At 39.0% G+C, this 27,500-nt stretch overlaps 2 protein-coding genes across 2 annotated transcripts in view; both read left to right on the top strand.

Annotated features, from left to right (window-relative positions):
* The window catches only part of LOC137976358 (ras-related protein Rab-24-like), a 22,282-nt gene extending 11,482 nt beyond the window's left edge, over positions 1-10,800 (top strand). Inside the window, exons 4-8 of the mRNA XM_068823698.1 lie at positions 691-758; positions 1,554-1,653; positions 4,037-4,087; positions 4,898-4,957; positions 6,263-10,800. Coding sequence (XP_068679799.1) covers positions 691-758; positions 1,554-1,653; positions 4,037-4,087; positions 4,898-4,957; positions 6,263-6,318 — 335 coding nt within the window. The 3' untranslated portion in view covers positions 6,319-10,800. The remainder of the gene's footprint in view (positions 1-690; positions 759-1,553; positions 1,654-4,036; positions 4,088-4,897; positions 4,958-6,262) is intronic.
* A 3,568-nt stretch (positions 10,801-14,368) lies between these two features.
* LOC137976346 (golgin subfamily A member 3-like) overlaps positions 14,369-27,500 on the top strand; it is a 21,153-nt gene continuing 8,021 nt past the window's right edge. Inside the window, exons 1-6 of the mRNA XM_068823683.1 lie at positions 14,369-14,631; positions 17,085-17,790; positions 18,967-21,355; positions 21,539-23,104; positions 23,768-23,806; positions 25,351-25,425. Coding sequence (XP_068679784.1) covers positions 17,094-17,790; positions 18,967-21,355; positions 21,539-23,104; positions 23,768-23,806; positions 25,351-25,425 — 4,766 coding nt within the window. The 5' untranslated portion in view covers positions 14,369-14,631; positions 17,085-17,093. The remainder of the gene's footprint in view (positions 14,632-17,084; positions 17,791-18,966; positions 21,356-21,538; positions 23,105-23,767; positions 23,807-25,350; positions 25,426-27,500) is intronic.

Here is a 27,500-nt window from a genome sequence, read left to right as displayed (position 1 = left end):
GTTAACAATGGGCAAGTTGTTAGCTTTTGCCATAATTAAGTGGGCATGAGAGTGCCAAGTCAACTTATCCGAGATAACTACACCCAAGTCTTTCTCCTCCTGAACACGCAGTAACTTTTCGGAGCCTAAAAAATAGTCGGCAAGTACATTGTAAATGTTATAGACATAACCTTGCATTTAGATGCATTAAATTGGATGTTATTATCATGGCACCGTAAGGTTAGATCTGTTAAAGCTTGCTGAATTCTTTCACAATCAGCTGCCAAGGAAATAGAATGAAATATTTTAGTGTCATCTGTGTAGAGAGCAGATTGTGTACCCTCTGATAGAACACTTGGCAAATCATTTATAAACTAAAAGAACAAATAGAGTGGGACTGAATATACTCCAATTGGGAACTTCAGATGTAACTGGGGCTCACTGAGGTAATCGTAAACCAGGCATGTATGTGGCCTACCACTCCATGTCGTTTAAGCTTTTGAAGTAGGACTGAATGATTGATGGAATCAAAAGCTTTAGAAAAATCCAAATAGACAAGATCTGTTTGAATATTTTTGTGCAGGCTCTTTAGACTGTTGTTCTATTATTTTCTGGTGTCTTTTTGTTGTTTTGTAATCTTTGGCACTGTTGGTATTCTGGTTATTTTAAGAATAATTTTTATTTTGCTTTTTTTTTTTTTGTTTCTCACAGACTTGACTGACAGAACAAGTTTTGATAAAGCCAAATTTTGGGTGGATCAGTTAAAAGCTGCTGAACCTGTAAGTGTGACTCTTTCTCTCTTCAGTGTACAATGTTCTTTCCTCAAGTGCCAGCTGAAACCAACATGATCTTTGTTCAGATTCAAGGGAATCATGCATTTAATAATAAATTTTGTCACTTGCTATTAATTTATAAATGTAGAGGTGGGATTTTGGAGAAACTGAAAATAAAATGCTCAGGAATATTATTTTTTCCCAATCACGCATCCGAAATCCACCAGATGTTTACACCCCATTTATGTTTGCAAGGCAAGAATTGTGTCAGCTTTAGATTTCTTAGCTAATTGATTAAAACTTGAGCTCGTTGTGGTCATTTTGCGAATAAAATAGGTAACTTGGAACAAACTAGGGAAAAGACGATTTTTCTAGCCAAAGAATAATAATAATTGTGTTTCAACTAATAATGGCTGTTCAGTTTGTGGTTTTCGTGTGTGAAGTCCTCCAACATGATTGGTTTAAAAAAAAAGAGCATTCCTGACATATTTTAGATGTGTTCGGTGTTTGGTACTTGGTGTTTAAAGGCATTCTGTAAAACACTTCTGCCATTCATTGTAAAATTAATGATAAGAATTATTACTTAATTCTATGATTGTCCTTTTGCTGTTACAAAAAACCTTTTTCATTTTGTGAGCAGAATTCTGAATCACCAGAAAAGAACTTTTGGCACAATGAGATCAACTTGGGAGCACTACTGAAATTGCAAAATTATGTCCTTTTCAAGACCATAATGCACGGATTTCATAGCACCTGGTGACCCAATTTTGATTAGTTCATGTTGACTTTTGGTTTTTTCAGGATTGTCACATATATCTTTGCGGAACAAAACTTGATCTGATAGAAGAAGCAATAAAGCCAAGAGAAGTACAAACAAGAACAGCGGTGAATTATGCAAAAGGTCGGCAGCAAGGTTTTATCAAAGTACATGTACAGTGTACACTCCTCCAGGGGCCTTGGAGTACATTATTTTGAAAATGGTGGGGGGAGGGGGGGCTAGGTTTTGGTTTGCATCACAGAAGTGTTGGGGGAGGGGGAGAGGTTTAGGAGAAAACAACCTGTAGGAAAAAAGTGGTTTGGGGGGCTGTATCCCCCTCCCTCTCCGGAGTACTCTGCCTTTTTGTATGCGCCCATCATTCAGGATGAAGAGAGTTCCATAATCTTGTTCCAAAGATTGCAAAAGACTTCACTGTATGCTCAGTCGTGATTTGCTAACATAAGAGTTGCCCATAGCTGATGATCATGTATTATTATTTAGAGCGGTTTTCAATTGAGTGTTGAAAGTAATTAGCGAATTGCTTTGGTTTTGCATTTACTTCAATCAGTGATTGGTTCAAAGTTCTCACGCCATTTTTTTCAACCAATCAGAAGTGAAACCAAAACCAATTGTGGCTTGCGCTTGCACATTTTCCCGCGCTTTGTGTCGGCTACGTGTAACGTGTAACTTTTGATTGGTTTAGTGGATTGTCTCCGTCCTTTTTGATTGACCAAAGTAATTACTTTGGTTTTGGTTTTACGATGGTCGATTGAAACTCGCTCTAAGAATGTTAGATGAATGATTAAATAGTTTCGGAATGTTCTTCAGTAGAAAATTATTAGAGATAACATGCATAAGGGTAGATACTGTTTCAAAGTAAAGCATATCAATTGGCAGAATATTAGAAGAGGCAAACAATGGGATATCATGGGATCTACTATTACAAAAGAAAATAAGGCAGAGGGCTTGTTTTTGAGGAACAAGAATCTTCCTTAAATCAGACTGAGCAGCTTGGCCCCAAGCAGCTATACCGTAACACATACAAGTTATAAGTTATACACATACAAGTTAACACATACAAGCTATACCGTAACAAATACAAGTGATCAATCGATAAAATTGAAGAAGGGTGTTTAATGGTACATGGTGCTGCAATCTCCCTATTAAAGCAACAATTTTGCTGATCTTAGAAGCAATGTAAATTTCAATGTGTTGTGTCTAAGTTAAGTGCTTGTCAATTAGGATCCCAAGAAATTTAAGATAATCCTTGTTTTCAAGAACTGTTACAGCGTTCACATTGTTATCTTGTATTTTCAAGCATATCATTCTGATAATTAGGTTTCTTTTGCATGAGCCTAAAAATAGTAAACTTTGATTTCTTTGCATTAACAGTTTATTTGCATTCAGCCAGTCGCAAACATTTTTCAATTCATTGTTAACTACGGCTTCTAGCGACTGCAAATTCTTGTCATCATTATGGTAAAATTAATTTTTATCATCAGCAAACAAGGAAAACCTGAGTTTATCAGAACAAGTATAAATGTCATTTTTATAAATTAGGAAAAGTAAAGGTCCCAGAACAGAACCTTGTGGGACTCCAGTGACCAAATTTCTTTTGGTAGATACGTGATTATCAGTTTGAGTTGTCTGAGTACAGTGAGCTAAGTAAGATGAAACCCAGTTATAGACAATACCCCTAATTACATAATGATAGAGCTTGCTTTAAGTAAAATGGAATGGTCAAGTCTGTCAAAGGCCTTTTTAAGATCAAATTATGAAAATGCCACATGAGACCATTTTCTTATCCAAATTTATCTAAATGGAATCCACAATGTCAAGTATTGCATTTTGGGTGGAGCATTTCTCTTGAATACCATATTGCGCCTCATATAACAGTTCGTTTTTCTCAATAAACGATTTTAGATGATTATAGGTAAGTTTCTCAAAAATTCGATTAAAAATGGAGAGAAGAGAGATCAGACGGTAGTTATTTGGATCGGTCTCATCATCACACTTAAAGGCCGAGATCACTTTCGCATGTAAACAATTATTATTTTTAGGTTCCTTTGAATTACATGTACCCTTAGGTTATAGGAATGTTGCCATAAGTTTTCTTTCGTCTGGTGTGACAAAAAATTCTTTGGTCCTTGTAAAAACCTGGTTCCTGGAAATGGCTGCGTGATGTTAAATCGCGTTCTTGAAATTCTGATTGGTTTTAATTAAAACCCGTCTTGTTAGGCAGGCACTAGTTCATGCATGCAGATGACTGGGTGGTTGATGTTTGATATTAAATAAATGTATTAGGGGCTAATTGCCTCTCAACTCTTAAAAGAAGGTACCTGATCAGGTTTATGTTGACCATCAGAAGTAGTGTCAATGGGAATGAAATTTGTTCTTTTTTCAAGTCTAAAACTCTATGGGTGAATTGAGTATACCATCTTGTACCAAAATGTGTATTTTGCTGTAAGTAACTGTTCGCAACATCATGTAAGATAATAATAAATGCTTTCAATCTTTCCATGTCCAGATATTGAAGGTGATGTGTTTGAAACATCAAGCAAAAGAGGATTTAATGTTGGTGAGTTTTTACCACATTTGCCGTACTTAAAGGGGCTTTGTCAATGAGGGTGCAAGTGGCTGGGATTTGATCAGATATGTCCAGAAATGCAAGTTACGTAATAATAATTATTATTAGATGCACGCGGATTCAATAAGCGTCACATAGTGTCCCCTTGCTCCTCTCCCCATCATTCATCATTCAACGTGTCTCAGAATACAGACAATAATTATTAATGTCACAAAGTGTCCCCCAAATGCTGCTCTTCAAGTGAGGATAAACTGCTGCATTGACCCTGACCTAAAAATAAAGCTAAGTTACCTTTACCCCAACCTTACTGTTAGAAATAGGTATACATGTGGGAAATGCTTAGACTTATAGGTTAACAAGGTTAACAACAAGTTGGAAAGATTAAAGGTTAACAAGTTAATGGAACATTTTTCAGTGAGTGATTAACCCATTGACTCCTGGGGATGAATTTCCCATTGACGAGTAAAATCGTCTGGCGTTAGACAGAGTAAAATACTAAGTATGGCCAGTTCAGGGGTGAAAGGGTTAACATGTTTCTGCATGATTTCTTGTGGACGTCTGTGAGAAATTCGACTGTGCACTGGGACAAGATTTGAAACAGTTCCCATTTTGAAGCTACTTTCTTGTAAAGTTGTTTCCTGTGGAGAGTTTACCTGGAAGGTAAAAGGGGGATAAATCTGTGAAGGAAGGGTGGGGTAGGATAGAGGCAATGGGCAAGATCTACAACAAAAATAACTTTGAAAAGTTAATGAATGCAGTACTGTTAGATTGAATCAAGCTGTGTTTTATTTCTGTCAACAGACAAGGTTTTTGAAAAGATTGCTGAAGATTTCATGAAATCCAATAGATCACATGTCTCAGGTACAATATGATAAATTGGTGTTATGATAATTTTATTTCAGCACCAGCGAAGACAGCTGTTGCACTGTGTACACATTTGAATTTTTGTAGAGGTATAATCACATGATTTTGAGTGCATTTTTTATTAAATGAGCATGATTAAACTATTCACCCCTGGGAGTGAAGTCAAGTGGGGGCATCCTGAAGAGTTTGAGGTGTCCATGGGTTAAGTCTTTTCAAAAGCTAACAAAATTACAGGTGAGTGCATTTTTTAGTCTTTAGTCATGATGTGTTGAGGTCTAATAGACGTGCTGTGTTTATAATCACATAAAGAAAGATACTCGACCGTCATAAAAGAACCTCATCACATAAAATTGTTAACACGGCACGTCAAAAGAATACCTCAACACATCATGATGGAAACACAAAATGTAGACCCCGTCACATAATGACAAAACCTCACCACAAGACAAATCTTAGAGACTCAAAGAATAAAGATTGCATAAGAAAGCTATTGCTTTCCATGATCCAGGGCTAGCATTTGATTGGCTATCTGTGACTTTCTTTGATTACTAATATTATTAACCAATTAGAATGCCTGGTTTGTTACAGTGTATGCCTTTTTGCACTGAATGACCTCTTTTCTACACTTTAACCTCAAAACTGCATTTCTCTTAGCCAATCAGAATCGAGAACGTTTTCTTGTATATTATCAAAGGGGACATAGTTTTTTAAAAGGGAGTAGTTAAAGAGGACAAAGCTTTTGAGTGTACGTGTATGTAAGGGTTGTTAACCCACTGACTCTCGAACGGCCCCTCCACTGTTGAGTAAAATCGTCTGACGTTAGACACTATAATCTCTTAAGGACGGTGCCTACTAATTAAAGATATTTTTGCCCCGGTGTGTGATTATACAGGAAATGTATATCTTAACAAGTGTTATTGAAATCCAAAAAGAAAATTGGGGGTAACCACGCGTTTTTCAAAGATAATTCATGAATAATATTTGTTAAGAGCTTTAAAATACAAAGCAATGTATGGCGTTCTTTCTCAAATTGAAGCTTAATTATCTCTCAAAAATGCATGGTTTACACCCAATTTTCTTTTTGGATACCAAGAGTACTAACTAAGATCTACTTTTTCTGGATAGTTTTAAATCCACGCAATAATATCTCTGTGTTATTATGCATCTGCAATAGGAAATCAGAGTATCTGGAGATGCGCAGAACGTATGTGCAATAACAGTAGTAGGCACCGTCCTTAAGTCTCACTCCTCCTAGGAGTCAATGAGTTCATCTAAAATTTTAGCATTTTTTCCTTCATTTAGGGTCAAAGGGGGCTTTGCAGTTGGAAAAATCAACTTCAAAAAAGTCGTGTTGTTGACAGCGTGATGATCATAATATGGCCTGCAGAACTACGGTCATACTTATCGGCTTGCACCACTGACTCACAGTGCCGACTATACATAAGATTACTGTATGTCAAAGAGCTCAAAGCAAAATTTGAAAAAAATAATGTCCATTGGAGATGGTATGGTTTTTGCGTCTGAGAGACATGTGAGTCACCTCATAAAAAAGAGATAATTATTACCTTTGTTTACAATAGTTCTCTTTAAGTATTATTTTGTTGTAAAAGGTGTGTGTTTGGTCTGATTTAGATAATACAATAATGATTATTACCCGTATTTTATATTCTGACACTGACATAAGGTTATCTTTAGGGATGATAGTAATTTTAAAGATAATATAATGTGTTATATATCTGATCTGATCTTTAAAATTTGGTTATTTATTGGTAGAAAATACAGTAGAAACCAGGTAACTGGAACTCTGAAGGGAAACGAAGAACTGTTCGAGTTAGCGGGTTTCGGGTTATCGTGGTCGATTAAAATATTCAATTTTCCAGGTCAGTAATTAATAGCGTATTGGTTTTCAGCACTTCGGTATACAATACAGTGCAAATTAAACTTATTTCACGGGAAACTAATACTTTTTGTAACAACTGTAAGGATTATGTATTCTTCTGACAATGCAATACTGAAAGTTTATTTAATACACTTGATTTATGTTCCCTTTTGCGTCGGAGTCGTTCTATTATCCGTTAAGTTCTTATAGCTTAGGCACAAAAAATGAATGCAGCGTCGGTTGTCGTAGGGAGCTCCTGAAGATTCTTTCTGCTAATGCCTGAAATTCGAGTTATCGGGGTAAATTTTGATCAAGGGAAACGAAATTTAGGTCGAGTTAGCGGGGTTTTCGAGTTATCCGAGTTCGAGTTAACCGAGTCAAAATGACTGAAAAGTTGGGTCAAATCAAAGGGAATTGAGACTCATTTCGAGTTAGCGGGGGAGTTCGAGTTACCGGGGTTCGACTGTAGTCTTAAACTAAATTTTCGGTTGGAACTGCAGCCTTCTTTAGAATAAAATATGCAGTTCTGATTGTGAGTTTGTCATTTAAATAAAATCATTGTTCTCCCTGGGGTTTCATCAAATGTTTGTAAACAGAAGGGAATGGCTTCCGTTCATTCACTGCCTTCTTGTCTTTTGTAGAGTGCCACTATTCCAGGAAAAATTCTTTTGTGCCAATTGTTAGCATTCTTTACTAAGATCTGGACGTAGTTGACGCAAATGTCATGGTCCGATTCTCTATTATTGCGTGTGCCTGGTTTGTGTTCGCTACCACGCGAGTTCCATGATCTCTTTGTTTTTCCAGCGGAAGTGAAATCGCAAAACCGGCACTTAACTTTGTAAACAATTCATTTCGTTTGAATCTCATTTTGGGCGGTCTTTGAGTTTCTTAAAATAATGCGCGAGTGTTTTAACAGTCTGAAATGCGGTCTTTATATTAGCTCTGCTGAGTATACTTGGAACTCGCTCGGAGACGCCCTTCACGTATGGTAGGGTAGTAAAGGCTTTCGAACGCGTATCTGCATCTTGTGTTTAAACTGTAGTTGATGGCTTAGGGGTACAGCATTTCTCAATGAAATCGTTGGGGAAACCATTGATTTTTAAATCACTAAGTACCTGCTTCCACTCGAGATCTTTCTCGGTGTCACATGACGGGATGTTGTCCGCCCGGTCCATAAGGCAGTTGACTACCGTCCGCTTGCTTTGGGAGGGGCTGTGAGAAGTGAAATCCAAGTACTTGTTGGTGTGAGTGGCTTTACGGTGCACACTAACAACGTCGTTGTCTGATCGATCGACTGTGCTTCGCGTGTCAAGAAAGGCAATGGTTTGACTTTTGGGCGATGATGACTCTACAAAAGACAAGAATGCAGTGAATTAACGGAAGCCATTCCCTTCTGTTTACAAAACTTTGATAAAACCCCAGGGGGGGACAATGATTTTATTTAAATGACAAACTCACACTCAGAACTGAATATTTTACTCTGAAGCAGGCTGCAGTTGCAAACAAAAATTCAGGTTAAGATTATTTTTTATCCAAATATAACCAAATTTTTAAAATCAGATCAGATACAACGTTTTTTAACACATTACATTATCATGATGACTGATCGCCTTTCAAACACGTAAGCAAGAAGCATACTTTCTAAACGTGCATAGAGAAAGATTATAGGCCACTTTCAAAAATACCACGATACTCTGTTTGCCTTCCAAAAGTTTGCATAAGCATCGTTTTTGTCAATTTTCTCTTGGGGCCATTATGCAAAATTCTGTAGGGCACACAAAGAGTGTTATGGTATTTTTGAAAGTGGCATATGATCAGTACAGTTTGTTTGTAGAAGGTGAATGTTTCAATGACTTATGGCGAGACCCTTTCCCTTTTGAACGTTAGCGTATCAATAATTATTTAAAGCCCTCTTCAAAAAAAGAAGTTGCTTGTCTTTCCTTTTAGCACTTTAACCAAAATTTAGTAATTTGTGCCTGCAGATGTTTTATAACATAGTGCATCACACTTAAAGGAACAATCAAACTTTGTAAAAAGATCAGTACTTTTCTCAGGCAGTGGCCTTGAAATTAACTGAAAAAGAAAAAAAAAAAAACCTTCAGTGAATCTATGGACCTTTTTTTCCAAAACGACAGCAATTCTTTGTGAAAGACTCCATGCGATTACAGGTTACTCTGTGTAAATTTTGGCCCCCTCTGTCTGTTCCAGTTTATCCGTTAATAGACATATGAAAAAGTAAAGCCCTAAATAGTCAAAAGTTGTACTGGGCGAACCATTACATGTACGTGTGTTTGTGGATTAACTTGTTTGGTGTACAGTTAAGTCTTGCATGTTGTGTCAGGATTTTGTTTCAAAAGAAACCTTGGTGCATACTTAAGAGGAGTCTAGTAGCATGAAACAGGCATGGCAGAGAGTATTCCATTTGGCGAGTTACATGCAGGCAGCAGGAGTGCAAGATCGTAGCAGGATATAGTTCAAAATAGAGTCTCAAAAATGCTGGTTTTAGTATTCTCCTTGAAATATTATTTTCTTTAAAATCGTTTCAGCTAGATCCCTGTCCTTTCTAGCAAAGTTTGATTTCATGTAAACTGATGGTCAATAAAACAGACTTCCCATGATGATCAGGGCTAACCGCAGTAAAAAAAAAAAAAATATATATATATATATATATATAATCACCTTTTGTATATCTTTCCTATAACCAATATTGTTAATCTTAGCAATGTAGACTGTACTAATCTATAAGTGTGGGTTTGCTCTGAATTTGAACAGAGTGTAAAGTATATTACATTATTTTTAAAAATTATATGAATCGATGATATTAGTTGGTTAGAAACCAACAAGCAAAAGAAGAAAAATAAATGTGACATTTCAGAGCCAGCTGAACGTTTTTGTTGAAGGGGGCATGGAGGATTGCTTACTTCCACATTTTTGGAAAGATAATTAGCAAATACCAAAATACTATGGCCTGGAACAGGTTCAAAACTAAAATATTTTAAAGTCGCTTTTTTTGGGTACTAAGCACTTAAATAAAACGGCAAGGCGATGGTAGTGCCGTGATACCCCACCCTCCCACTCTGAAAAAAGAAAATAGTAAGTTTAGTGAGTAGTTAATGCCTCAGAAGCTCTATTTGCCATTGAGGTTGTAACAAGAGCTACGCTATTAGAGCGGTTTTCAATTTATTGTCGAAAGTAATTGGCGAATTACTTTGGTTTATGATTACTTAATTCAGTGATTGGTTCAAAGTTCTCGCGCCCCTTTTTCAACCAATCACAAGTGAAACCAAAACTAATCGTCGCTCGCGCGTGCACATTTTCCCGCGCTTTGTGTCGGCTACGTGTAATTACTTCGAGTTTTGATTGGTTTACTAGATTGTCTCCGTCCTTTTTGATTGGCCAAAGGAATTACTTTGCTTTTCGTTTAACGACACTTGATTGAAATTCGTTCTAACATGACAGTCGCAACCAACTGTTTGTGCCTTGTTAAAACTAAAAATGTTGGAAAGGTCAGGTTATATTATTCTCTGATTTGCGCCTGGTAATAGTTCCATTGTAAAGCAGATGTAGACTATTAAGAAACAACAACTAACTTAAGTCTGTCGTTTTTTTTGTACACTATCAGACCATATCACAATTCCTTGCTAAAGTTTGAAACAATGAGCAACAAAAGCAATGGATGCCACGTTTCCCCAGGCACAAATGTTCCATTTTTTGTTTATTTTAGCAGCAAACCTGCTTTAAATACTTGCTATAATTTATAGTTGTTATTTAAGTTACCTTGAATTGGTGGTCACAACTCTGAATGTGTGATTTTATTATTTGTTTTTGCTTGTATAATTATGTATACATATATATATTTTATGTATTCCGAAATGTCTCAAAAGAGGAGTTCATTCTTATACCTATATATCGGTATATTATTTTCATTTATCACTTAACAATAAAAACAATTATCAAATAATTGCTATTCTTTGTGATAACTTACCGGTACTTATTATTACTATCCACCAATTATTGGTGGAATCTCAATAAGCCATAATATAGTTTGATCAGCCATCACATTTATTTCAAGGATCAAGAACTATGAAGAGCTTATATCTTGTTTAAAGAAAAAAAAAACAAGTTTTTATCACAGAGCAAAAAATAGAAGTGCATATAGCAGGCATGCAAGTTGAGTGAGGACCTGAGAAAAGTTTATAAGTAATTTAATAAATGCCAGTGCTAGCTTAGGATATGTAAGAAAAGCATTATTATCCTTTTTTTGAAGAGATGTAGTTTTTCTCAGTGGTGACAACGGATTCTCGGGAAAAAATCCGACTGCACCTTGGCAGTTGTCGAACCTACGACCTCCCAATTTCTAATTCGGATGCTCTCAGATATGTCCACATATGCTCTTAAGGACGGTGCCTACTATTGTTGTTGCGCATACGTTCTGCGCATCTTGAAATACTCGGATTTCCTATGGGTGGTTCTTTTTAACACAGGGGTATTTTTGCGCGGCTCAAAACTATGCGGAGAAAGCAGGACTTGGCAAGTGCTCTTGGTATCCAAAAAGAAAATTGAGGGTAACCACGCATTTTTCAGAGATAATAAAGCTTCAACTTGGAAAAGAACGCCACACATTGCGTGGTTACCCCCAATTTTCTTTTTGCAGATTTCAATAACACTTGTTTAGATCTGCTTTTCCCGCATATTCAGCAAACCGCGCAAAAATACCTTTGAATTAGTAGGCACGGTCCTTAATTACGATGCTCGTTGATTTCAGTAAGCGTCACGAAGGAGGGTACTTCCTATTAATGGACTAATGGGGATCTGCCGCTGGATTGGGTCGCATTTTCACGTCTGGATTGACTATAATGGGCTTGCATTTTCAACAGCGTTACTAGAATGGGGTCCCAACTTGTCGGGATTTTGGGGGTAAGAAAATTGTGGCTAGTGGGATTTTAAAATTTTTCATTTAGTACACCCCAATTTGCCACTTCATTTTAGGATGATCTACTAGTTAAAAGGCTTTATATATGAGGTTTATGCATAAACAGAAAGTGACTAAATTTGGGGTCGCTAAAATTACATTTACCCAAAAGTGACTAAGATGGGGTCTCATAATTGGCCATAAAATAGACGATAAAGGGGTAGGGGTTCTGAGAAGCCAACGGCACATACTCGGCGAAAATTGACCCAAGTACTGCCCACCCCCACCCCCACCCCCGAGGAAATAGGCTTTCTAACATTGTAGTTTCGTGTGACAACCGTCCCGCGATACAAGGGACTTTAAGATGTACGACGGCGACGGTCGACGAAAACGTCACCTCCCTATGTAACTCTGCTTTATCATAATTTGTCTTTCACGATTATTCAATCTCGTTCACGTCCTACAATATGGGCGAAGTATCCTAAAAAAGAAATTGGTACGAGCGATTTCAGAGTGAAAATAGAGAATGAAAGATTCTCTGTTGCATGCTTACGTTGTCGTCAGAACCTCCAATTTCCTGATTTCACGACGTCGCTATGCAGAGGACCGCAAACATAATTGTTAAAATCCGTGCTGCATGTTCGATATTTTATGGTCTTTTAAGCAATGATATTGTTGTTTTGTGTCGTTGTCGTAGTCATAGCCGTCGTCGTCTCTTAAACTCCTTACTGCTAGCACTGTAGTTATCTAAATGGTGCATTAGAGCGGTTTTCAATTGAGTGTCGAAAGTAATGAGCGAATTACTTTGGTTTTGCATTACTGCACTCAGTGATTGGTTCAAAGTTCCCGCCCCATTTTTTCAACCAATCACAAGTGAAACCAAAACCAATCGTGGCTCTCGCGTGCACATTTTCCCGCGCTTTGTGTCAGCTACGTGTAATTACTTCTAGTTTTGATTGGTTTACTGGATTGTCTCAGTCCTTTTTGATTGGTCAAAGTAATTACTTTGGTTTTGGTTTTACGACAATCATTGGAAAAGCGCACTATTGCTGTTGTAATGAATGATATGACAATGTTAATCCCATGGTGACTCGGGGATAATTGAAAAAAAAAATTTTCCCGAGTGGTCCTTTGCAGGAGTCGACCTACGACCTTCCGGTTACTAATAGGCCATTTCCGAGTTCATGTCTGCCTCCTCTTTGAGGCGAGTATACGTGCGAAGTTTTTGTTATGAAAATTAGGTTTTATTCATATGTAAAGTAGAACTAATTACCATGAACTCGGAAATGGCCTATTCGGATGCTCTACCACTTCTATAGGAGACCTGAGGTTTTTTTTTCAAGTTGTTGAACTTAGTGACAAAGCTGTCACCTGTCACTGTCACTGAACCTGATGACCTTTGCTCCCACGGGTCTCATTGGCAGTTGCAGGGCATACGAACTAGTAATTGCACTGTCGTAGGTTTGACTCCTGCAAAGAAGCACTCGTATCTTTTCCGAGTATCAACGAGGCGCCATCGGGAAAGTACACCTCTTTATAAAAATGTGTTGTTCTGCATTTAAAAATTTCCCCCTCCCCCTTCATTTGTTTGTTATTTTCTAGTTTATTAAAACATGTATATATTGACTTTTATCTTATTATTCCATGTAAATTTTCATTGTTTAGTTACCTATGCATGTGAAAATATGTCAAGTAATCTCTAGTGTTCTACGTAAGTACGATTTCATTTATGAAAAAAAATAAAGTAATCAGAGAGAAAAACTGTGACACTGACGTCCTTAGTTTGTAGCGCAAGGCATCGCGATATGTCACGCGCAAGCGAGTCCCTCGCGGGCCGTTGCCGCGTGCGCGCGACATTTCGTGACTCCCGATGATCATAGTTCCTCGACTGCTGAGTTATCAAACCATCTAAGAGCTGGTCAGTTGCGAATTAGTTCTCAACTTCTTGGAGTACGCTCTCCAAAACTCACGACATTCATATACCGTAAATTCTCGAATTTCTAAGTTGAGAAAGGGGCGCTTCAATCGTTTTTCAATTGTCAGGCTCAACATAACAGTCTTTATTTGAACTGAACCCAAAATGCAACATGATCATAAAATAAAACTGTAATATGTTTATAAAGCATCTCAGCTGAATGTACTTTTACATGTCATTCATTATAGCGGTTATCAGTTTCACGCGCCCCTCAACGACTTTTTCTTGATTTTTTGAAACTAAATTTTGGGTAGACGTTAATCAAATGTTTCTATGACAATAGTCCTTTCCGATTGGCAGCAGTCGAATTTATCATGGAAACATTTGATTGACGTCCACATAAATATGAAAAAGTGTCGTTGAAGCACGCGTGTAACTGATAATCGCTGCAACAGTGTGACGTGTACGTAAATCGTATGACATTCAGTACCATATATTCGTTCTCTGTTGGGAAGATTGGGGAGAGCGCTCATGGAAGGGGAGTGCGTATTTAATATTTTAACCCTTTAGAGGGGCGCTTTGAAATTAACCCTTAAAGAGGGGCGCTTATTCGCCTCGCTTCGAATAAATTCATTTACCGCGGGATTTCGAAAGAAGTCGGTGACGAAGTCGATTCCCGGTGTCCAAATTGTTATTTTATTGGCACCAACCGCTTGCAGAGTACAAGCGAGAACAATTTAATAATGGGTAGCCTGTGGAGCTACAATTGCACAGTATCCTTACAGATGAAACAGAAGGTGCATTCTTTCACGTGACGTGTGACAGATTTCCTGTTTTATTGCTGTCTGGAAATATTTGGGGTTCTTCCTGAAGGTTCTGTGTTCTCTTTGAACGTAAATTCGACCTTTATAACTGGGTTCTAAGCTGCAAAAGACAGAGAAGAATAAGTGCTAGTGATTTTCAAGGTAAGTTGGTTTTCTCTAGCCTTTCAGAACACGCAAGGATCGCCAATCGTTTTATTATTAATAAATATATAGCTTTATTTTGCATTCAGATCAGTTTTAATTATATTCTACTGCTTTCTCGTTTAACAATACTATTGACATCTTACTTGATTTTTTGCGGCCTTAATAACGAAATTTGATTTGTACATTCCTGTTTGCGTGATAGTTGCCTTTGTCTTCCGTGATGTCAATGTTCAATCATTCCAGCGTTCTGCTGAAAATGGCACGCATTTCAATAATCCTTTAAGCTTACGTGTGAGCGCCCAATAAAATGTCTTGAGCAGAATGTTCAGGACATTTGAGATACTGTTTTTAACGAGTCATTGCCATTATACCACAAAACAGTCACCGTTTTATTATGCGTAATCATGTTTAGTCTAGTTAGTTGAATTTGTCGTACGAGGAAATTGAACAATGTGGTTGTGGATAAATTTATGTAAGACGAAACTGAAACCCTTTTCTAGGCTTTAAACATTTTATCTTACAAACAAGACAACCCCTGAACCTGACGGTAACCTATGATTAGCATAAGGCTCGTCATCAATGGTTGTGGAAATAAACAGACCGGAGGACAAAATGACCTTTGCACCGTTTAAAATAATTCAATTTACTTGTCTTCTAATCTAGACAGTCGTATCTGTCAATTTTACCCTGTTGAGCTATAATAAAAGAAAATCAATAAATAGGCTGCCTTCTTGAATCCTTGGATAAAAGCCTTTTATAATTCCAACAGAAATACAGTATTCAAGTCTTGTCTATTAAAATTATTGTCAGTAAATACTTATGCATTATATATGCTATACATTATATATGCACTTCTCATTGGCTTCCCCAGTTGGTGGAGAAAATGGTGGGACCAGCCATGGGGGATAATTTTTTCTTGCAAAGTGCCCAGTATTTGTCAAAGCTGAATGTCCCCATTAATTTAATTTAATTAATTAAGATGCACTTTAGTACTTGGAACAGTTAGCAAACAGTCACGATTTCACTTTTAACACCAAGGGAGGAATTACCATCATCAAAGTTAATTCTCTGCCCCTTGTAGGAGCTAAATTGTCCTCATTTTATCGGGGTTCTTTAGTTAAATGGTTGGTAAGATGCTGTTGAAAAAAACACTTTCAATAGCATATTTCATCAGTTGAAATTAATGAAAAATGTGCATGTATTAGCAAATTAATGTAAATGACTTTCTATTGTAAGATGTTTCTGTTTGTCCCAGACTCAGCAAATTGTCATAAACCAATCACCATGCATGAACCAGCAAACCAGCAAAATTAATGATAATATAGGATCAGCATCATTCATCTGCATCTTCTATTCAATTGACACTGAAGTGGGTCCTGAATCCAATCAGTGTCCTGTTCACTTCTGCCAGATTGTCAGCAACTGTGTGAACTTCAATCAATTCCCCCCTACTCCCCATGATTTGAGCTGTCATAGAGCTAAATACCCACTTTTCCCCACCACAAGGCTTTCGTTCATGACAATTAATAGTCCTCATAAAGTCCCCATTTTTTCCAACATCAGCCCGTGGTCCCCAGTTTAGGGAAGTTGATGATAAGTGCATTGTATCTTGCTTGTAAATCATTCTGTAAGTGAGATGTCACATTTCACAAAGTATATACAACACAGTTTCAGCTCGTATTGAAGATGGTCAGAGGAGCTGGATGAAGAGTTTGAGTGAACCAAAACCAACTCTAGCTTCCTCAGGACTTTTGCACTCAGCTTGGGTGTGCCACCTTCAGAAGGTGGCACATTCTCGTGCTAGTAACAGGCAAGAGGGGTGAACAGTTTAGGTTGGTGATTGTACAGGTGTCTTTTTCGGATCTTCTTTTAGCAAGGAAAATCCCATTGCTGGAAATATACACAAGGGCCATTATGCCATTTTGGACATGAACTAAAGACAGAAAACGGGGTTTCGTGAGATGACTCATTGCCCTGCTGAAATCTAAACAGTCCTTTAACAGTGCCTTCTAAGTGATGCAACAGTTTCTGAAGGGTGTTTAGGCTTACATTAGTTGACAACTGTCCCTTGTTTAATAGCCTCATAAGCAGTCTTTTTTCACCTTCTGCCACAAACGCCTGCTTATGTTAATGAAAGCAACATTCCTTTCCCTCAGTTTGTCCTGCAGTACATCTTGGCCAATCAATCCTTTTGTTGTCTAACAATGGCCATGTAATGCTTATAAAGAAGCCCATCATAAATGCTGTGTTGTTCACTCGTAAAGTTTTTTGCGTGTGATATCGCCTTCCCGAATTCAGGAGCTAAAATTTGATTAGCTAAACTGCGGGAAAGGAATGTTGCTTTCAGGTAAGCAGGGGTTTGAGGTGGGATGTGAAAGACAGCTTCTCTGAAAAGGACTGAGTGGGAGGCTACTAATTTAATTACTTAAACTGTTTTATTTTTGTCTTAGAATGTTTCCATGGAATCATTTGTGAATTCTCCAGTGTCAGGGAGCTTACAGTGGACCTGGCCTCCTGATGAAGCATTAAACAGTTTGGTCAATTATAACTCAGAACTTGCATTTATTCCTAGTCCGTTGCATTCAGTCCAAAATCAGGAGGCATCTTATTTGGATGCAAGCAGCAAACTCCCAACAAAATTGTCACGAAATCCTACCATTTATGAGAAAGAGTTGCGTCAGATTGTCATTGACTTGTACTCTGAGAGAGAAGAAGAAAGAAAGCCAGAGCAAATCCCTGACACGTCCTCTTTCACTGAGATGTCCATCTTGCAAGAGTCTGTGGAGACAATGGAAGATCACAGGAAGCTTTCAAGTCTAGCACCTGGTGCTTATCAGGACAATGGACTTGGCAACCTCATGATCGGTGCAGAGGCTTCCCACACACCTGAGAGGAGAGGCGGCTTCTTGATGGAAGGATCTTCAACCCCATCAATGGAAAAGTCTCCGGCTGATGGCAACACATACACGGAGAGACTGAAGGCCCCTCAGCCTCTTGACATGGTGCGCATGATGGAAACTTCCAAAGGCTCTTCTGAGGTGGGATCTGAGGGGTATTTCTCTCAGGATTACAATTCCAGTGCAACTGATGAAAGTGAGCTGCAGAGTGTTGAGGACTTGCAAGGCTATTTGATGAAATACCAGAGCAGTAAGGATGGTAAGCATCGTTGTTTTCTTTTTTCCAGGTTACACAGGTTTGGGGCAGTTATCTTGCTGGATTGCCCTGACAAAGTACATTTTGTTGGTCTTATTGTGGTGGTATCATGTCAACCTAGTTGATACCAAATTTACCAATTTACTCCCCTCCAATGTTGCCCTTTAGTTCTTTCACTTATTTTACTCCTTGCCATTGTGACCCTGAAGTTTGATCAAAAGGCTAGAAATGCCATACACTATCAGAAGTTGTTGATTTGATACAGTTGACCTTGGGATGGAGTTATTGAGTTGAAATCTCTTGACGTATGTACCATCTGGCAAAATACAGTAGCTGAGTTGGGAAAGATTTATTTGCCTTCAACACCATGTTGTCATGGCCTTCCAAAATTGCTTGGCATTAAAACCCTGATGACCCTAATGGAATCTCTGGAGCCCATAACCTGGGGCCTAGGTCTTTGTAACAGTATTTTCACAGATCAAGCTATTTTAAGACTAGTTCTTAAATAAGATTTGGCTTGCACGAGGGACCATTCTTGATCCCATGAGTAATATTTTCTCATTCAAGACTTGTGATTAGTTTTGGTTTCACTGGAAAATCAATCTAAAAATAACTCGACTTTTAAAATGATTAGAGTGTAATGTGAAGTGCTAGTTTTGTACCCCACATGAACCATGTGAGCTTTAGCCCTACTAATGGAAATGGGCCCACACGAGGACAGAGAAAAGACTCTAACCAGGGTGGGAATTGAACCCATGACCTTCGGTTTAGATCACCGCTGCTCTACTGACTGAGCTACAAGGTTAGAGGGGAGCAGGCCGTGGGAACTGAAGATGTTAAAGTCACGGCAATGAACATGTACAAGTACAAGGAAGGGTTACGTTTTTACAAATGTTGGCCGAGTAGCACTTATTATTTCAACAGACTTAACTGATTAGAGTATAATGTGAAGTGCTAGTTTTGTACCCCATATGAAGGATGTGAGCGTTAGCCCTACTATAACTCGGTCTGCAAAAACGCTGTTCCACAAATACAATGAATTTGTGCTATCCTATTCATGGGCTCCTGGCATCCTTTGATACCATCATCTCCAATAAGCATGTGTGTTTGCAATGTGTTGCACTTGACTTGAATTTGATTTTGTATACTCACCCATTGGAACCCTTTCTTGTTCCGTAGATGTGGATTTCCTCTTCCGCAAGGTTAGCTCGTCCTCAGACGTAAACAGTCCATTATTTGATGATTCTGATATACATCTGGAGTTTGCTTTATCTTTGGATAGTGGTGATATATCTCAAAACGAAGGGGAGAAACAAAACACAAATGGTGTTGTAGATAAAGATTTTGAATCTGGAAAGATTCCTACTATACGATCTTCCCCTGTGGGTGGGAATTCAGGACGAAGTGAAGCTAGTGGTTCTCTGGAATTCCAGTGTGTGGCTACGGCAAGTTCTCTCAGCTCTCACATTCAGAAGAGTAAAGAAATTGTTTTGTGCAAGACTGTCACAATGGAGAATGCTTGTGGGAAGAATCATAACATTACAAATGCAGACGATTTGTCAAGTTCACGCTTTTCAGTTGTTGCTGGGAGGGGCATTTGTGTCGCACAACGCCAAGGCAAAGGTTGTTTTGTAACTGAGAGTCAAACTTCGGACAATGAAAGTGGAACTGATTCAGTAGTCTCAGGGAGAAACTCCAGTGTAGTCTTCATGAGTTACAAAGATGATAAGGGTGTTTTGAAGGAGAGTGAGATATTTTTTGAAAACGGGGGCAAATGTGCTGTTGTCAAAGATGAATTTAGGATGCAGACTCGTCTGCCAGGTCAGGCAGTTCCTGTGCCTGCTGTGATATCCGGAATTGGTGAAAACGTTTGGAGTGAGAGTGTAATAATACCTGAGGATGATGTCGAGGATGGAGTTGATCTAACCCTTGCAGATGATGCTTCAAGGCTGCAGAAACCATCTCACGTCCAAGCACTGCCTGCCCAAGCAGACACAGGCTTCATCTTTTCCAAGGCGGACAATGGCACCGAAAGTAAGGAAGCTAAAGGGTTACAGAAACCATTTTCAAAGACGAAATCACAAGATGATGAACTTCATTGTGCCAATTTGGAGGGAAAAGTGGAATCCCTACAGAGAGAGTTCGCTCATGTCTTAGAAGACAGGAAATTATTAAAGACCAAGCTCCATACTGTGGAGAGAAGATTGCGAGAGGAGCTAGAAAAAGCTCGGCAAACCGAACCAAATGCAATGTCGTTGGTTGATGACTTGCGACAAAGTAAATCCGAGTTAGAAAATCAACTGATGGATTTTCAGAAAGCATATAAGGAGAAAGGTGACCATCTTGATGAAGCGCTTGTGCGGTTGGAGACAGCTAATGTCGCCATTCAGAATTTAAAAGAGAAGTTGCTGTTAGCGGAAGGAGAGATAAGTCGAAGTGAAGAGAGAGTGGGGGTGCTGCAAACTGAGATAGACGGATTGAGAAGGTTGCTCGATGAAGCCAAAGATCAGAATGAAAAGTTCAAGAGGGAGAATCTCACTTTAAATGCCAATGTAGCGAGCCTTGTTGATGCTAAGGAGTGGCTCCAGAAGCAGTTGAAAGTAGCAGGGGAAGCTCGGATGAAGATGCAACTTGAAACAAACGAACTGGAGTCCGCATTGGCAATGAAAACACATCTCGTTGAAGAGTTGAAGTGTGAGGGTGCCCTTTCGAATCAACAACTTTCTGAGCTGCAACAGAACTCGCTGTTGGAGAAAGCTCAGATTTTAAAGCACATGGAGACAGTGCAAGAAGGAATCACCCAACAGAATCTTGCTTTCAAGGAACTAGAACTTGACAAACAAAAGACGGAAAACACTTTGAGGGCTAAGATCGAGTCGTTGACCAAATTGGTGAGGTCATCTGTTGAGATGGAAAAAGAGCTTGATGCGGCGAAGCGAGATGTAGTATTGAAAGAGTCCTTGCTTGAAACTGCTAGGAAAGAAAAGGACGAAATGAAAGAGCAATTGAGGCTGGCCCGAGAATCCACTGAGGAATACAAAAGATTTTTGAGCGAATTAGAGTTCAAGTTTGAAGAAATGAAGCAAAATTATGAAAAGGTACGTGTGGATTTAGTTGAGAAGAAGAGTTCAATCGAGAAACTGCAAGAAGAAAAACGAATTTTACAAGAAAGTCTAGAAGTTGCAAATGAGGAACGCGCAGCCTGTGATAATGCAATTTATGCGTTAAAATTAGATTTGGAGAAGGTGGACCGACGTTTTAAGATGATGAAAAGAGAATTGGCATCAAAGAAAGGTCAGCTGGAAGAGACGACTCAACAGAAGGACATTTATGTAAATGAGTTACGTTCTTTGAGGGAAGGATTTGAGAGTGAGGTTAATGAAAGTCGCGCGGTGAAAGAAGAATTAGCGCGGAAGGAGAAAATTGTTCAAGAATTTGAGGAGATGATGGAGCCACTCAAAGAGAACATTGCTAGTTTGACTCAGCAGTTAAAACATTCAGAGGAGCAGATCGCAGAAGCGTACAAAGAAAGAAACGATGTTCAAGATCAACTTGAGAGTGCAATGAGGTAAGTGAATTGAAGGCTTTGTGACGCCAAAGTCGGAGTGGTAGCACAATCTCGTGATCTAGTGAAATTAAACCATGAGAAAAAGATGCTCTTTTTAAGGTGAACAGATCGTAATCGAGAGCGAAATTATATGGTTAACTTTTTTTTGGCAGTTGTTGATGATCATTCATCTTATGTTTTCAGCGAAATTGTTCTATTGGAGGAAAAGCTTCATCAATCCCGGCTGGAAAGAGCCAGATTGGAGGGCGAGTTTCAAACGACACAGCAGTCAAACAAGGATGAAGTTGAACTGTTAAAACGTGAAAATGAGTCGCTAAGGGAGAAGGACCAAGCAGAGGCGATACAAATGCAGACAGAAGTGACAAGACAACGAGATAAGGCCATCAACTTGGAACAAGAAGTGAAATTTATGGCCGACGAAATGAAGAGAAGAGAAAGTCAGTATAAAGAAGGACTGCAGGCTTTTGAAGAGAATTTGGAAGAGTTAAAAACGAGAAAGGAGGTTGCGGAACAAGAATTGAGAAAGTTTCGAGTCGTTGCTGATCAAACAGTGGACGATTTGAAGAGAAACTACGAGAGTCGACTTGAAGTGCTGCAACAGGAGTTTAGTGGTCTTCAACGGGGGAAGATGAGTTTGGAACAAAACTATGAGGACTTAAAAAAGAAGACCGAGAATGAACTTGGCGTGAAGAGGCATGAAATGCGTCAAATGGAAAAGGAAGTTTCGTCGTTGAAAGAAATGCTAAGACAGGCGAAAGCGGAGGTGGAAAGAATGCAGTTTGGCGCAGTTGAACTCGAACGAGAGAAGGGTCGTTTGGCTGGAGTGCTCGCGAGCCAGAGAACACTGAGAGAGCATGTTGAGAAAATAGAGCGCGAGATTGTTGCTCGGGAAATGGCTTTGATTAAAGAGAGAGATAAAACGGAAATGTTGGAGAGAGGGTATGAAATACAGCGCAAGAAAGCAATTGAAAAAACACAGTTGCTGGAAAAGCGGTTAACTCTTACGAGGGAAGAAAGCAAAAGATTGCAATGTTCATTGAGCGGCGAAAAACAAGAAAACGTGTCTTTGAAGAGGAAAGTCGAGGAGGGAGAAACCGAGCGAGTTGAGTTGACGAAGAAATTAAGCTGTGCTGAGAAAGAAATCAGGCAATTGCAAGAGAAGATAAGAAGGGAAGTTAACGAAGCGCAGAGGTTTCGCTCTCAAGTTGATGACACGAAAACAAACTTAGTGCAAGAACAAACTCAACGAGAAGTTTCGCAAAGACAATTGGAAGCAGTGTTAGCGCAAGATGATGCCAAGAACAATCGAGTGGAGAACCTCGAATGGGAACTAAATCGGCGAAATAGAGAAGTAGAGTACCTTAAAGAACAGATACGGATGATGGAAGAACGTCAACAGCTAGAAATGGAAAACTTGAAGACCACCGTGCAGGTTTGCAGAAGTGAAAGTTCATCATTGCGGTCCGAGTTGTCGGACGTACGAAAAGCAAAATGCGCTTATCAAACAGAGACATTGGAGTTTAAAGATGCGCTCCTCTCGGCCAGGCAGGTTACAGAAGCGTTGAAGGAAGAGTTGTTTGTTGCGCGTCGAGATTTAAGTGAAGTACTGAATGATGTGTTGAGTGCAAGGAATCTTCAGCATTTGCAGGATGGAATATTGAAGAAAAGAGAAGAGATAAGTGATTTAAAAGCAAGACGAGATGACATAGAAACGAGCAAGAACACACTGTCTAGTACAATCTGCTTGAGGTACATTTGTTTAAACATTGCTGAGTTATCTTTTTCACGATTTCTTTGTGTAGTATCTGGTCGGTTTTCAGCTCTGAGCAATATTTTTACGTGTTCACTTTAGAACGTTTTTCATTTGAGCACCGTATAACCAAAAACAAAGCAGTTAATTTGGCCAGCCGGTCACTTACTGTTGATAAAATTGGTATGTAACACGGCAAGCCTGGCACGTGTACACCAGGGACCGGTTACTCGAAGCATGGTTAGCGCTATAACCGTCAGTTAAGAGGTATCAAAACCTATGGATTTCCATGGTATTTAGCAATTGTTAGCGTTAACCATGCTTCAAGCAACCCGGGACAGCAGTTTACAAGTGCGTGCTAGTATTGAAAGTGGCAAACTTGCACGTGCAAGCAACTATGTTGGTGTTTACAAAACTCTGCGACGGACAGGGCTCGTTAACGTCATTCGCCTAACAGTAGATTGCTTTAAAATAGTTGAAACGAACGCTTACGCTGGGCGTTGGTATGAAACCATTGCAGTCTCTAACCAACGCCCGCAGTATTTGCGACGCGCAGCTTCAGCCATTTTGAAGGTTCAACGTACGTTGGTTTCAATGATTTTAGAGCAAAAGAGAGATTGGTCGCAGTCTAGCCTAACAGTGTTTCACGTGTGTTTATACAGGCCCGTGACTGGTCTACAAGAGTGCATTTCTTCATTAAGGTGAGAATTCTACCAGCTATATTTGAAAGTAGAAAATAGTTTGAATTCGGAAGGCGAAGTAGGTGTTTTTATATGTAGAAAGTTTTTTTTTTCTTTTTTTTGGGGGGGGAAGGGGGGGGGGGGGGGGGGGGGCCATTATGTAAACTACCGGGTTACCGGTAATAATGTATTTCACTCTCGATAAATAGTGTTTGTTGTTGTTGTTGTTGGATGAGAGTTCTCCTGAAAATAACTGTTGCTGTCATTCGACAACATGAGCGGAACTCGTCCTCAAAGTAAAGTGATTTGTATTTAGTCAGTGAATCGTATACTCTGGTAATAGGCCTTTTTCGATATATTAAAATTCAGCGTGGAAGAGAGGTTTAGAGGACAAAGACAAAGGAAAGTGGATGATAAGCAAATATTTTTCACATTCATTCCAAAGTTTTTCTAATGTTTTTGTCCTCAATGCCTCACTATCAAGCTGAATATTTGATATTTCGAAAATGGCCTATTATTTGTCCCTATTGGTCGGTAGAAATTTATTGCTATTGGTCTGTGTGGTCAGCCGTTATGTTGGTGGTTGGGAAGACTGATTGGTTCGTCTAGAGCCGTGAAAGGTCTGAAGTCCTGTCGTTGTTTGACTGTTTAAAAGGTTTCGTGAATCTCCAACAAATTAAATGTGCATTTCCGAGTTCATGTCTGCCTCCCCTTCAAAGTGAGTCTAAGTGCGACGTTTTTCTTATTAAATTAGTTTTCATTCATGTGTAAAGTAGAACTAATTACCATCGCAAAAACTTCGCCCTTAGACTCGCTTTGAAGAGGAGGCAGACATGAACTCGGAAATGGCCTGTTATTGACACGCACTGGGTTTTAGCAAAAATTCAACAAAATCGCCCTCTGAATGGATGCGAAATCTGTTGAGAAACTCTTTACTTGTCTAATCCTTTTTTGAAATTACCTTATCGTTATGTAACCGGTAACTGCGTTGCCCGCATGACTGTTTTAATTGTTTTCGATGCCTGAATCGACTGTCAAAGTTGATTATTGAGGTTGACCCAAAAAGGTATTAGGTTCGGTAAATGTACAGTTTAGAGCGAGTTTCAATTTAGTGTCGTAAAACCAAAACCAAAGTAATTACTTTGGCCAATCAAAAAGGACTGAGACAATCCGGAAAACCAATCAAAATTCGAAGTAATTACACGTAGCCGACACAAAGCGCGGGAAAATGTGCACGCGTGAGCCACGATTGGTTTTGGTTTCACTTCTGATTGGTTGAAACAATGGCGCGAGAACTTTGAACCAATCACTGAGTGAAGTAATCATAAACCAAAGTAATTATCTAATTACTTTCGACACTCAATTGAAAACCGCTCTAACGTTTATACTGGTCCTTAGTTGTCTGTCACTATGCTTGAACATGGGCCAAAAAAATGCCGTCGAAGTTTCTCGGCCAATGAGAAGAAAATTCAAAAGGTATTGCGACTTGCTCGCACTTGTTAAATGAATCACTCAATTTCAAACACGCAAATCGATAGCCGCTTAGCTTAAATTTCACTTTTCAGGTCACAAATCAGTTGTTTACAGGAGCAAATGAATGATCACACGGACTCGGTATTAACAGCCACAACATCCTGGAGGTAATTTGTTTTGTATATTCAGTTCCTACCTTTTCAGCTTTTCGCAGTCAGATCTTACCTTTTTTGTGATCTGTGTGGGTCACTAAATCTCAGTTATCAGCGCATGCACGTTAATTAAGGGTTGTTAACAATAAAACTGAAAAATTTGTGGCGGGAAGCAAAATTTCCTATTATTAAAGCAGTGTAGGATTTCTTAAATTTAATTAAACAATTATTTCATTCGAATTTTCGGACTTGCCTTCGGGTCGATGCGAAATTGGTTTTTGCCTTCGTGTCTCCTGAGCTATTCATCATCTCATATCCAACACGTACTCATTCCACTGCATCTTGTAAATGATCCACACAGCATTATATATAAAAGTAACAATACAAGCGAATGAATTTCGGTTTGAACAGTATTTTTCGTTACATGAAGGGAAGGCCGGCTTTTGATGGTTCGCAACCCATCTCAGTTCACAGCTCATATGGAATCTGTTTGTTTAGTAGAAACACAGTAGCAGATATTTCTGTAGACATCGGGTCACTTCTTGTGGCCTTGGTTGCCTTGACCTTACTATCCGGTCCCATAATATTGTTACTCGTTACGTATCCAGCACTTTTCATTGATCCTCGCTAGCCTGCGTAGTGATAAAAGGGGGCGGCCGGAAAGATGGAGGCAGGGTGAGTGCTGAAATGGAAGGCGCCTGGGGAGAGGATGGGAGAGGAAGCCCTCCCTCCCCTCCCCTCCCCGGTCCCTTCTTTCCCTCCCCTTTTAGTTTTTGCTATCCAGGTTAGATCCTCGCCTTCCAAACAAGCATCCCTTTTGTAATAAGACAGTCTCTTGAGTGTGAGCAACCTTGAAACCGATGGGATTCTATTTTCGTGCGAATTTCGTGACAGTTTTTTCTTCGTAGCGTTGCAGGTACGCCAAATCATTGTTTTTATTTTAACAAATATATAAGGCAAAGTTCAATTTTTCATGACATCGTGGAAACAGGCCATATATCGGAAGCAGGTAAGTAGGCCAGGCGTTGTTGTTTCGCAAGAAGAACGATGGAAATTTATAATTATTTTTTCTGTCCCACGTTTCCACTTTTGCATGTCTAAAGTTTTTATTTTGATTTACGTTCTGCTCACTTATGCGAGCTGTTTTTTTAACAATCTTTTATGCCCGAATGATTTCTTGATGATGTTCATCTGTTCAGTCAAAGATCACAGATGAAATAAAAATGTGCAATAAAACAAAACAAGCGGTGACTTGTATGTCATTGGAGCGACTGGAGTTTTGTCACAGTTATAGATGTCTTCTGTGACGCGGCAACGCCACAAAACAGAAATATTATTGGTTTATTAATTAGGAGAGAAAGTACACACTGCTCTTTCGCCAACTGAGCATTAGTACCTTTCTTTGCCATACTATGCCAGCGAATAGCAGTAAATCGAACCACAGTAAATCGTTCATTTTCAGGAACGCAGTTCAAAACAGTTATACGATAATTTGCCCCATTTTGTGCAGCGTGGAGGAAAGGGAATAGTTGGCAAATGCAAAAAAATAGCGCAAAGTTGTGTTTTGAAGTGACAAGCTCGTTGCCGTGGCCGATCTCCGATATGAGTCAACAGAGCAACGGACAATTTGCTGAACACAATGAAAATGTAAAATTCAAACGATGACAACTTTTATGGGTCTGTTTATGACTAATCAAACCTCGTATTCGTTTGTCTCTAAGAAACGAAAGAAGCATTGAAAAAATCCACGACTTAGTGGCTGTAAGACAAAGAAAGCAATTTATTATATAAACACCAGAGAAATACCAAGTGAGCTTTCGCGCGGAAACATGATATCTTCACACGAGGAAAGATCACTGTTGCTATGCTTACATACAAGAATTGCGCCTTTCGTGAAATTATTTAGTATTTCATTAGTCTTTATATAATAAATAGAATATTAGTTATTACATGGCCGCTTGGAGATACGAAATTTCTCTTCTCGTGTTGAAAAATATTTCACGAGTGAGCGCTGCGAACCATGTAATATAGCGGCCATGTAATATCCTCTATGTAATGTATCGCGTGTGTTTTTAAAGGTTGGTCGCATT

This window comes from Montipora foliosa, chromosome 11 (genome assembly GCF_036669935.1).
Source record: "Montipora foliosa isolate CH-2021 chromosome 11, ASM3666993v2, whole genome shotgun sequence".
Lineage (NCBI taxonomy): Eukaryota > Metazoa > Cnidaria > Anthozoa > Scleractinia > Acroporidae > Montipora > Montipora foliosa.
The sequence above is the reverse complement of the archived record's forward strand: the minus strand, read 5'-3'. Positions and strand labels throughout refer to the sequence as shown.